Raw genomic sequence first — 12198 nt, 5'->3', positions numbered from 1 at the left:
GTCTCTGCGCCGGGAGTGTCAGATCATCCGTTCATCCGACACTCCCGGCGCAGAGGGGGGGGCCCGCCGGCAGCCGGATACTGATCTCCAGGGGCAGAAATACCGTCTGAGACTGTGGGGGGGGGGCCCAGTGAGGTCCGGTCCTGGGCACCCCCGTGGAATATGGGGCAGTGCAGGGTCCCGGTGTTAGAACACCGGGGCCCGCACTGCCGACTGGGATCTCAAGAAGGGGGCGGGTCCTCCTCTCCGGCCGCGTCCCTAGTAACAGGCGACCGGGAGAGAAGTGTGTATGTGTCAGGGGCCCACAACAGCTGTCCCTTTCGCCCCGAGCAGCAGAGAGATAAAGCAGCAGTGTCAGGGGGGAGACAGACCGGCCGTCCGTCCTCAGTAGCAGAAAGACAGTGTGAAATGACGGCCGTCCATGTTCTCTTCTAAGAACATGACTTCTGTACACTAACGGCTTATACTGTCATTATTACCACATAAAACATCTGTGTGCCTCCTGCTGTGATCTCCCCCCCTGGTGCATGTCACAGAGATCAGGCACGGAGGAGAAGGAGGGGGAGGGCACAGCACAACGTGAAAGGTTAATCTGAAAAAAAAGCAAATTATGTATATCTTTATTAGCAAATATCTGTATTTAACTTTACATGGACAGCAAATGTTAGTACTTGCACAGAGGCTTGGACTGGGAGCAGAACCGGGATGGAAGAATCAGGACTGTATTGCATTTACACTGACTGCATATCACTAAACAAAGTGTGTTCAGTCCATGTGTTCAGTGATATGCTGTGTAATTGCAATACAGATTTTGCTGATATATCCATGTTCTGTACTACCTGTAAATCATACAATAAGATTTAAATGTAAAGTCTTATTGTATGATTTATCAAGTAATGTAGAACAAATATACCAGTTTGTGGTTATATTAGTAAAATCTATATTGTACTTACATTGTATGCCCCCCCCCAAAACACTTGTTGCACGGTGTACTGTATATGCAACCTATGCATTCTGTGTATCATATATAGAGGCATTTGATAAAAATGCAATGCACCGTGCAGCCAGTGTTCGGGTGCAAGCAATGTAAATTCACTACCGATTCTACTAATGTAACCACGTAGTGCTATATTTGTTCTGTACGACTTGATAAATCATACAATAAGATTTTAAATTTAAATCCTATTGTATGATTTAACAAGTAGTCCAGAACAAATGTACCAATACATGGTTATATTACTAAAAACTGGTATTGCATTTACATTGCATGAACACTTGCTGCATGGTGCATTACATTTTCAACATATGCATTCTACGTATGCTGTAATATAGACTTATGGGTCAAAAATCTGTATTGTAGGGTCCATTGCGTTGCAGAGTGCTGGGTCCATTGTGTTGCAGAGTGCTGAGTCCATTGCGTTGCAGAGTGCTGAGTCCATTGCGTTGCAGAGTGCTGAGTCCATTGCGTTGCAGAGTCCTGGGTTCATTGCATTGGTCCATTGCGTTGCAGAGTGCTGGGTCCATTGCGTTGCAGAGTGCTGAGTCCATTGCGTTGCAGAGTGCTGAGTTGATTGCATTAGTGCATTGAACTGTATATACAGTATATCTACAGTATATTCACACATGCATATATTATTATTTTTTAGTTTCAGTGGAAGGTGATGTAGGTGGATATGGGGGGCTAGGTCGGGAAGTGGGGGGGCATGTGATGGAAGTAAGCGAGTTGTGGGGGCCCATCAGCAAAATTTTGTCCAGTGCCCCCTGGATATTAAAGACGGCCCTGGTTGTGTGCTGTTATTTCATTTAATTAGAAAAGTGGATTATAATGGGGAACATTACACTGTACTGTTCCCTATTATAATCTATTTCTCTGATTAAAATGATTACAGACAGGACCTCAGTTCTATCAAAGTTTATGACGTTGAATGTGTGACTGGTCACGTGGTCACACATTTTAACGTAATCCCGCCCAGTTTTTTTGGCGGTGGAATGTGTGACCGCCAATAGGTCAATCATTCCAAAGCTTTGTCAGCTGTTCCAGGGCAGATCGGCATCGCAGATGGTATGTGCAGGACACCTGATCTGCCCTGGAACAGCTGATTGGTCCTGAAATGTCAGTTCTATTAGACTTTGTGAGTGGGGTGGAATGAATGTGGAATGATAAAACGTGTGACCACGTCACCAGTCACACATTCCAACCTAGTCACAAACTTTGATAGAACACCGCCATCAGGGGGGTATGGCCGGTACGCATGTGATGGGTCTGGGCAGCCTGGGGGGCCCCTTGCATGGGTATCAGCTGTACCAGGGGTGGCATGGCAGAGGTGACAGGGGAGGGGGTGGAGAAGGCCGGGCCCCAGCAGCAGGCAAGAAGAGTTGGGAGGAAGTACAGGGAAATGGACCCTGACAACCAGCCCACCTGGGACCCTGCAGAGCCCACCATAGAGAGTCTCAGATGGGCTATGCAGGATCTATGGTGTGCTCTGCAGGGTCTCAGGTAAGTCCAGCACGCTACTGCAACATTAGAGACCACTGGGGGTGGGGGTTCGGGGGCCAGTGTGATCCGCTGCCGCTCCCCCCCCACCCCGTGCCGTCTTGGGAGGGGGGCCCAAGATAAAATCTTGCACCAGGGCCCTTTGGTTATTAGGTCCGCCACTGGGCCAGATGTAAACAGATATCAGCCCACATATGCTCAGGTTAGTAGCAGACCTTGCCACAGACATTTCAGATATGGTCCGATTGACCTGAACTGACCCCTAAGTGGGCAGATGTAGGTGGGTGCAAGTCTGCTTACATCCAGTTGCCCATAGGGATGTATTGCAGTCCGTTTTCGATCTATCTGATCACAGATCAAGAACAGACTGACAGAACACCCATGTAAAAGCGGCCTTTGGCTGTTGTATTACCATCTGAAAATTGTTTTGTGACTGTTTTGAGTCTGTTTTACACATATAAAAAAGAGAAAAACACGATTGCGACCTGTTTTATATTTTAGGAGGGTACATACAGCCCAACATGGGTGAAATCTAGATACGGAGCTTGGTATTTGGATCCTCAAACATGGAAGAAACAAAACGCCAATGAGCCGTTAAAAGATCCAACAATGGAAAACGAGGAAAAGGGCAATCATTCAAAAAACAAGCTTAGCCAAAAGGTACCTTGCATAAAAAAATATCACTACTTATATTTAACTGACGCATAATAGGTATGTCCCAGCTCCAGTTGAATAAGATGGGAAAGAGTGATTATGCAAATAGTAATACTTATTTTACATACATTTCCTATATACTCTTCTTACTGCGTATAGAATTAGGATATTCAGTATTCTGGGTTTACATGGCAATGATGATGACAAAACAGACCCATGGGTGCAGGTCACCTATTGCATAATAGTACACATTGCTACCCCAGTGCATTTTGAAATGTTAGATTGAAAAAGACAAATCAGATTCTCTGGTTACTAGATTAAAATTGTTAATGATGCTTCAATGTTATCCAGCGGTGCATCAGCGACAGCTGCCCTGGACACCATTTTACATCTCCCAACAGCCACAATTTTATGTGGGTTGCCTCCCTTCATTCCTGTGCCCCACAATAGGTGCATGGCTTATCAAATGTAGGTTCAGGTGGATCAGAAGCAGGACTTACTAGATTCTATTAGTTTGATTGCCCAGTTAGTAGCATGACAGATAAATGTATTTCCGATATGTGCTTCAGTATGGAGTTCAAGCAGAAACAGTATAGAAAACTAAATTTTATATTGACTCTTTTCTTACGGGTTTTGATTGTGTCGTGCGTTACAAAATGCAGATTATGCTTCTAAAGTTATTATTTAAAAAAATGATTTTAGTTTCTGCTTTGTTTAATTCTAGGACGAAGAATTGTTGCAGCTTCATGGAACCTCTGCCTTTAAAGAATTTATTGAGAGGAAAGGTTACAGAAGGCCAGAGGTGAGGTGTGCTGTGTTTTCTGAGCAATATTTCTTCATCATAAAATTGCGCTTGATTTCAGACATTTACAGCCCAGTGTTTCTAAGGAAAAGTGCTTTAAAAATACCATAAAGAAAAAATGCATCTGACATGTTAACGCCCCTTTACATGCACTCCTCCAGTTATTATTATGACATAAAGCTCACCATATCTAGTAGACCGTGTAGTATAGCTACACACTCTTGTAACTGCACAAAACCCCGCCTCTGCTGGTATTTGGACAAACCATTATCTATTGATCCTAGTCGTTCCCATGAGAACAGTTTACCTAAGGTGTCTGCTGGGATAAAATGCTTTACTTGATTCATTCTGCTTACATCAGCAAAATTGGGGCAGTGATCAGCTAATGTTTTTAGGTACATAATGGGCAAGCACCTACATAGACATATTCCAAAAATTATAACTGGGAATGCACCGATGCCATTTCTTTAAGACCGAGTACGAGTAACGATACTTTTCCTCAAGTACTCGCTTATACCAATTACTGATACTTTTTTTTTTTATTGTCATGTGACAGTTCATCTAAAAGAATGCAGACTAATGATTTTAGGACAGTGGTGGAGCGCCAGAACCAGGTCCCAGCTGCAATCCTGGTAGTTCTGCCACTGACTCCAAGCTGTAGAGGGACTACAAATCCCAGCAAAACATATACAGCAATGCAGAACAATATGAAGCTACATACTCTGTGTTGCTCAAAGGGCTGTGTGCAGTCTCAACAGGGCTGTGTACGGTGTCTCCCCAGGGCTGTGCAGTCTCACCAGGGTTGTGTGCAGCATCTCCTCAGGGGTGTGTATTCTCATCAGAGCTGTGTGCGGCATCTCCCCAGGGCTGTGTGCGGCATCTCCCCAGGGCTATGTGCGGCATCTCCCCAGGGCTGTGTGCGGCATCTCCCCAGGGCTGTGTGCGGCATCTCCCCAGGGCTGTGTGCGGCTTCTCCCCAGGGCTTTGTGCGACTTCTCCCCAGGGCTTTGTGCGGCTTCTCCCCAGGGCTGTGCATTCTCCCCAGGGCAGTGTGTGACATCTCACCAGGGCTGTGCATTCTCTCCAGGGCTGTGTGTGGCGTCTCTCCAGGGCTGTGCAGTCTCCACCAAAAGCCTTTGCAAACCCAGGTAATACCTTCTAAATATATCAATATCATCACTGTGCTACACACAGCCTGTACAGTGTGCAAAGCTGTGGAAGGGACCCAGCATGCTCACCCACTACAGGTTACCTGTAGAAAACTGCAGAAGGTAGGAGGGTACAAGACCAGTCACCCTGCACAAGGAGAGGGAGCAGCAGTGACCGGTCTAAGTGACAGGAAGCTCTTACACAGAGTGAAAGTGTCACACTGGATTACTGCACAGGTCTGGAAGAAATACACAAAGCACAACAAGATTCAACTAATTATACACAGGACTCCTATCACTTGTCCATAATTTACTTATCCTGGAGTTCAGCTTTAAAGTGTATGTCTGGCCAAATGTAAAAAAAAAATACATATTTAGTACATCTTTCATTACAATTGTTCATGGTTTGACTCATTGAAAACACTACAATATTTGAAAAATGCTTCTTGATCCTGCCAGAAATCCATTGAGCTCCAAACTTCCTGTAGTGAGCTGACAACACAGTGTGTCACTCACGGCTCCCTGCAGGGACTCCTCCCCTTTCCGATCCTCCAGTGCTGACTGGCGGAACGGACGGGGGAGGGGGCAGGTACAGCTGGTTCTGCCTCTAGATAGGCAGAGTCAGCTGTCAATCACGCAGCTGGGTGGATCTCGACAGTGATGTCGGGATCCGTCCCGGCTGCGGCGTCTCAGCATATCACGAGCTGTAGCTCGCAATATACTGAGCTTAGGGTGACGGGAGGACGCTAGTTTGTGTCCTCCCGTTACCCTTAGAACTATGGGGAAAAGCCTTGACCCCATAGTTCTCCTTTAATCGATTTCTAGCTAGATCCACTGAAATGTTTTAGTGCTTGCATCATGTTTAAAGAGACAGACATCGGGAAAAGTGCATGTGTTGCAGAGATATACTGAATATGTTTTTATTTTGCCCTGACATGCACATTAAGCTTTATTTATGATCAAATATATTTGAAATGTCACCATACAGAACTTTAAAGTAGTGCGACAGTAGCAGGTAGGCTTTTATTGCCTTCCAGAAATGTCTTTTCTAAATGTACATTACACATGTGCAGCTCAGTTGCCAAATCCTGGTATCTGCCAGCTACTGGAATGAATTAATTCCCGCATGTGCTCACAAGAGTTACATCATTCTGGTCCAGCCAGTCAAGATGTCCGAAAATGTCGATCCCAAAAGAAGACCATGCTAGGACATCAGAGGCAGTTTCTCCTAAACATTAGATATTCATTATCTTATACCTGTGGTTTCATACAGTGGCTTAGTGTTTAGCATTCCTGCCTTGCAGTATTGGGGTCCCCAGTTACAATCCCAGTCAAGACACTAAGGAGTTTGCATGGGTTACCTCCCACACTTCAAAGACATGATTGAAGGTTAATTGGCTCCTGTCTAAATTTGCCCTGTATGTATGTATGTATGTATGACATAAGGGCCTTAGATTGTAAGCTCCTTAAAAGCAGACACTGATGTGAATGTGCAGTGTGTAAAGCGCTGTGTAAATTGTCAGCACTATATAAATACCAGTAACAAATACATTGCAAAAGGCGAATTTTCAGGCAAATTTCACTACTTTCAAGCCACTGGGAATCGCAAATGTCATATGGAGAGTGGGGGGTGGTATAGTGTGGACTCCTCCGGCATCACCTGGCAAAAAGCTGTTTGACAAGATGTTCTAACTTGTCCGAACATTATTTCTCCCAACAACCCTCAGTGATTGGTGTCTGTGAGCTCTCATCGCCTAATCAGCCTGAAAATATCCAGATCAGAAAACTGTCGCGTATATGGAAGCCTCAAATTACCTTTTATTGTTCTCTGAATCCTCGCAATTTAGTATAAATACACATGCAAGTTTCCTCATTAAAAAGTACACATTTTTGTACAATTTCCCCATAAACACCTATATAAAATTCAAGGATTTCAGCAAACTTTATTTCAGATTTCTATAGCTATGTAGATATAGATCAGTCTATGTAGGCTAGATAAAAATCAGTCATCATTTTAATGCAGGTCAGCCTAGGGCACAGTTTATCAACACTTTTTCAGTCATGGCACCCTTTAAAAGTAAGCAAAATCTCGAGACACCCCTATCTAAAATGTAATGGGTTTTAAGAGGGGACCCCACAGAAAAAAATGGGGTTAACCTCTTCACATCAGAATCCCCCCCCCCCTCACATCAGAGACCCCCTGTACATCCATAGCTCCCTTTTACATAAGTAGCCCACTCGTTTCACATCAGGAGCCCTAAGTCCTACCATCACCAAATGTCGAGGCACCCTTTGAGGAAGCCAGAAGACTCTGGGTTAACTAAAACATTTCCTGCATGGGGACTTTTATCTCACATTTTTTAATCTGCAGCATGTTGGATATAACTTGACTTTAAACTCTATGCACAGGTTTGGAAGACAGCCGGTTACAGCTGTCTGGAGAGTGGCTACTTTTATTCCTATAGTCCTTGTGTGTGTTGTAAAGTAGTCACTGCTCCAAGCTCGCTCCCGTGATGGTCTACAATCTCAATACAAATTAGTAAACTAAACAAGAGATTGTAGTCCATCACAGGAGTGAGCTTGGAGTGGTGACTACTTTACAACACACACAAGGACTATAGGAATAAAAGTAGCCACCCTCCAGAAGGAAGGACAGTGTTCCCCATGGTCCCTGTGTGTGTTGAAAAGTAGTCACCACTCCAAGCTCACTCCTGTGATACACTACAGACTCGATACACATTAGTAAACTAAACCTGAGATTGTTGTCTATCACGGGAGTGAGCTTGGAGCGGTGACTACTTTACAACACACACAGGGACCATGGGGAACAAAAGGAACCACCCCTTAAGGTTAATTAGACCACCCAATCAAAAAAATGGGCCATCTTAAAGCAACCCAAGTTAACACATATCATGACACAACAGACCTGTGTGATGTGAAGGGGCCATTACTGTTGCTTTTAATAAGACTTTTATGTTTTGCATGTATCAGAACAACATTTTTTTTCTTTCAGTTTCTCAACAAAATATCATATACGAAAGATGCTGTGTCTTCTGAAAGAGCATCCAGGGACGCATCTTCTGCAGGGAAAATGTGGTACCGGTCTGGCTCAGCATCCACCCACGAAGAAAGCATAATAAACTGAATATGTTCTTTCACTCACATCTTCTGCCTTTGGTTTAAATATTAACTTGTTTTAGGGTTATTGCACAACATAATCACTCTCATATTTACCTATACTTAAAAGGTATAAAGTACAAGGGCAAATACAGTAAAGCATCAATATTATGAACCAGTACAGCCATAAAACTTACTGAAATATCTCTATTGCCTGATTGACATCAAAATAAAAAGTAAAGCAGCTGTTTTGAACAGTTTACAGTGTGTATCCAATTTTTACTTATAGCTCCTAAATAGGGCTCAAAATTTCCCCTCGCAATTGGCGAGTGAAAATTGCGTGGGGGGCGAGTGAAAATTCAGGGGGAGGGAACTGCTGCTGCTTCTACAGCGGCGATCGCCCTCCCCTCACCTGTCACAGAAGTTGTGCTAGAACTCCTGTATTGGAGGTGACAGGTTCAATAAAGAGAAACTGTCACCTCCCTCCAAATGCTATCACACAGGGGATTGTTATCTCCTGTGTGATAGCCATAGAGTTAAGTGAAAAAAAATTTGTTAAAGAAATAATTAAATAACATTTAAAAAATAATACAAAATTATTAAATTAAAATAAAAAGGTGATTAAAAAGTTTAAAAAATTCACGGTCCACTTGCCATGATAACCAGTTGATTGGCAGGCTCCTTCCCTACAGGGACCCGGGCTCCACTGCATAGAAGGAGGACAGGAGCCTGCCAATCAGCTCGTTACTATTCCCTGGGTCATATTTGGTGAGTGTACAGGGACAATGAGGGCATGCTGGAACTTGTAGTTCAATTACGACATGTCCCAGCATGCTCTCATTGTACCTTTACACCCCCACATATCACGGGGGGGGGGCGCAAACGTTTGTCCTGCCCCGGGCGCCGGTTACTCTGGTTACGCCACTGGGTCTCTGTGCATCACACCACAGGTCTCTGTACTGTGCATCACACCGCAGGTCTCTGTACTGTGCATCACACCGCAGGTCTCTGTACTGTGCATCACACCGCAGGTCTCTGTACTGTGCATCACACCGCAGGTCTCTGTACTGTGCATCACACCGCAGGTCTCTGTACTGTGCATCACACCGCAGGTCTCTGTACTGTGCATCACACCGCAGGTCTCTGTACTGTGCATCACACCGCAGGTCTCTGTACTGTGCATCACACCGCAGGTCTCTGTACTGTGCATCACACCGCAGGTCTCTGTACTGTGCATCACACCGCAGGTCTCTGTACTGTGCATCACACCGCAGGTCTCTGTACTGTGCATCACACCGCAGGTCTCTGTACTGTGCATCACACCGCAGGTCTCTGTACTGTGCATCACACCGCAGGTCTCTGTACTGTGCATCACACCGCAGGTCTCTGTACTGTGCATCACACCGCAGGTCTCTGTACTGTGCATCACACCGCAGGTCTCTGTACTGTGCATCACACCGCAGGTCTCTGTACTGTGCATCACACCGCAGGTCTCTGTACTGTGCATCACACCGCAGGTCTCTGTACTGTGCATCACACCGCAGGTCTCTGTACTGTGCATCTCACCGCAGGTCTCTGTACTGTGCATCGCACCGCAGATCTCTGTAATGTGCATCTCACCGCAGGTCTCTGTGCTGTGCATCGCACCGCAGGTCTCTGTACTGTGCATCGCACCGCAGGTCTCTGTACTGTGCATCGCACCGCAGGTCTCTGTACTGTGCATCGCACCGCAGGTCTCTGTAGTGTGCATCGCACCGCAGGTCTCTGTACTGTGCATCGCACCGCAGGTCTCTGTACTGTGCATCGCACCGCTGACCTGACGGAGTTAAGGCCGGGGCAGGGTAGGGGTTAGTGGGACAACTTGTGGCGAGTAACTATTAAGGCCTGGCTAGTAACTTAGGACTTGAAATTTTGAGCCCTGGTAACTTCAAAGTTACCATTGCAGAAAAGCTTCCCCCCACCGCAAGGGTTAAATGCTTGTCCTGCTATCTCAGCTGAAATTTGATTCATGGATGTCGGCCCTCAATAAAAGTCAATTTTTCATTCAACTTTTGTTGAAAGAGCCAGGTGGAAATTGTCAGCCATACAGTGAGTGCAGCCAATCAGATGCTGCCACTGTTTTAGTATTTTGACAGCGGTGGGTGCTAGCTGTCAGAATTAAATCCCCCTACAGGGGGTATTACCTCATCCATGGATGGCTTTACACCTGCCTCGAATTCAGCTGTAAAATAAATGCAGACTGCATTTATTTTACAGCACACTCCAGATCACACCAGCGTTGTGGTGTGAATGGTGCACATAGAAAGCATTTGTTTTAAATGTGCCCTAGTGGTGACTGCCATTCTTCAGTTGCTGTAATACACCAGTTGCTGCATATAGTGTGAATGGGCCCTTGAAGGTGAATTCGAGGCAGGTGTAAAGCCATCCATTGATGAGGTAATTATCTTATGAAATTACACTGTTACATGTTTCATGCAGAATAAAGTTACAAAAATAAATATTAACAACAACTTTAACAATATTATCCCAAAAGCCCCCTGCCCCCACATATAAAATAATACACTCTCCCCCCTGTTCCCCCCACACACACATAACATAATAATCTCCCCTGTTCCCTGCCCCCCACCATGTAAAGTAAAACACTGAAGCCCCCTCACCTGCTTGTCTTTATGCAGGGAGGAGGCAAGCAGGCAGATCCCTGGTTAACTTGTGTTGATTAGTAAGGTCTGCTGCAGACCTTACTAATCACTTCATTTTCGGGCCGCAGCTCTTGCTGAAAGCACAGACAGCCCAGCCAGGAGCAGCTGCTCCCACGAGTCAGGTACGCGGTCCATAACCGCAAGCCTGACTGAGTTTCCACTCACCTTCACTGCATTTCCACTCGCCAAATGCGAGCAGGCGAGTGGAAATTTTGAGCCCTGGTGTAAAGTGTACACTTAATTGAGTTCCCCACACAGACTGGTGCGGTGACCTGTGGTGCGGTCCAGAGCGGTATGAAAAAATGTGTGGGGGGTAGGGAACAGGGAGGGATTATTATGTTATGTGTGGGGGGCCAGGGAACAGGGGGCAGAGTGTAATATTTTTTATGTGAGGGCATCGAGCTTTATGGTAATGTTGTTAAAGTTGTTGTTAATATTTATTTTTGTAACTTTACTCTGCATAAAACATGTAACAGTGTCATTTCATAAGATAATTTAAGAGGGTGTGTTAAGGGGCGGAGTTAAGGCCGGGGCAAGGTAGGGGTTAGGTGGGCAACTGATGGCGAGTAACTCTTAAGGCCTGGCTAGTAGCTCAGGACTTGAAATTTTGACCCCTGCTTTACACTACATATAAAGTTAAACTAAAGAGTAAACAGTGTGATGTCCTGAGACCAACATCACACCGCCAACCTACCGGCGCTATGGAAACAGGCCCACAAGCCTGTTTAGATGGCCCCATATCTCTATACAGTGCCTGTCCATAATTTTATAATTCACATATTTGTCATTGGTACTGTATATGTTAAGCTCAGTTCAGAGTTGACTCACCATTTACACCTAGACATTTTGTCACTCAAAGATAAGCGCGACCAATCGCTCAAGTAAAGGAATCCCACTTGCTTGTTCTAAGCATGGCAAAACATCAAGACAAGGAATCCCACTCGCTTGTCCTGAGCATGACAAAACGGTCAAGACAAGGAATCCCACTCGCTTGTCCTAAGCATGACAAAACGGTCAAGACAAGGAATCTCACTCGCTTGTCCTAAGCATGACAAAACGGTCAAGACAAGGAATCCCACTCGCTTGTCCTGAGCATGGCAAAACATCAAGACAAGGAATCCCACTCGCTTGTCCTATGCATGACAAAACATCAAGACACGGAATCCCACTCGCTTGTCCTAAGCATGACAAAACGTCAAGACAAGGAATCCCACACGCCTGTTCTAAGCATGACACAACATCAAGACAAGGAATGCCGCTCGCTTGTCCTAAGCATGACAAAAC

The 12198-nt window shown here is 45.3% G+C and overlaps 1 protein-coding gene across 1 annotated transcript in view; it reads left to right on the top strand.

The window, feature by feature from the left end:
- Positions 1 to 8372, top strand: part of LOC108804441 (protein FAM47E-like) — a 17839-nt gene extending 9467 nt beyond the window's left edge. The window contains exons 6-8 of the mRNA XM_018576177.1: positions 2996 to 3154; positions 3873 to 3950; positions 8112 to 8372. Of these exons, the coding sequence (XP_018431679.1) occupies positions 2996 to 3154; positions 3873 to 3950; positions 8112 to 8243 (369 nt within the window). The 3' untranslated portion in view covers positions 8244 to 8372. The remainder of the gene's footprint in view (positions 1 to 2995; positions 3155 to 3872; positions 3951 to 8111) is intronic.
- Positions 8373 to 12198: the final 3826 nt, after the last annotated feature.

Source organism: Nanorana parkeri, unplaced genomic scaffold (genome assembly GCF_000935625.1).
Source record: "Nanorana parkeri isolate BGI_ZX_2015 unplaced genomic scaffold, ASM93562v1 scaffold59, whole genome shotgun sequence".
Taxonomy (NCBI): domain Eukaryota; kingdom Metazoa; phylum Chordata; class Amphibia; order Anura; family Dicroglossidae; genus Nanorana; species Nanorana parkeri.
This window is presented reverse-complemented; position numbering and strand designations above follow the sequence as displayed.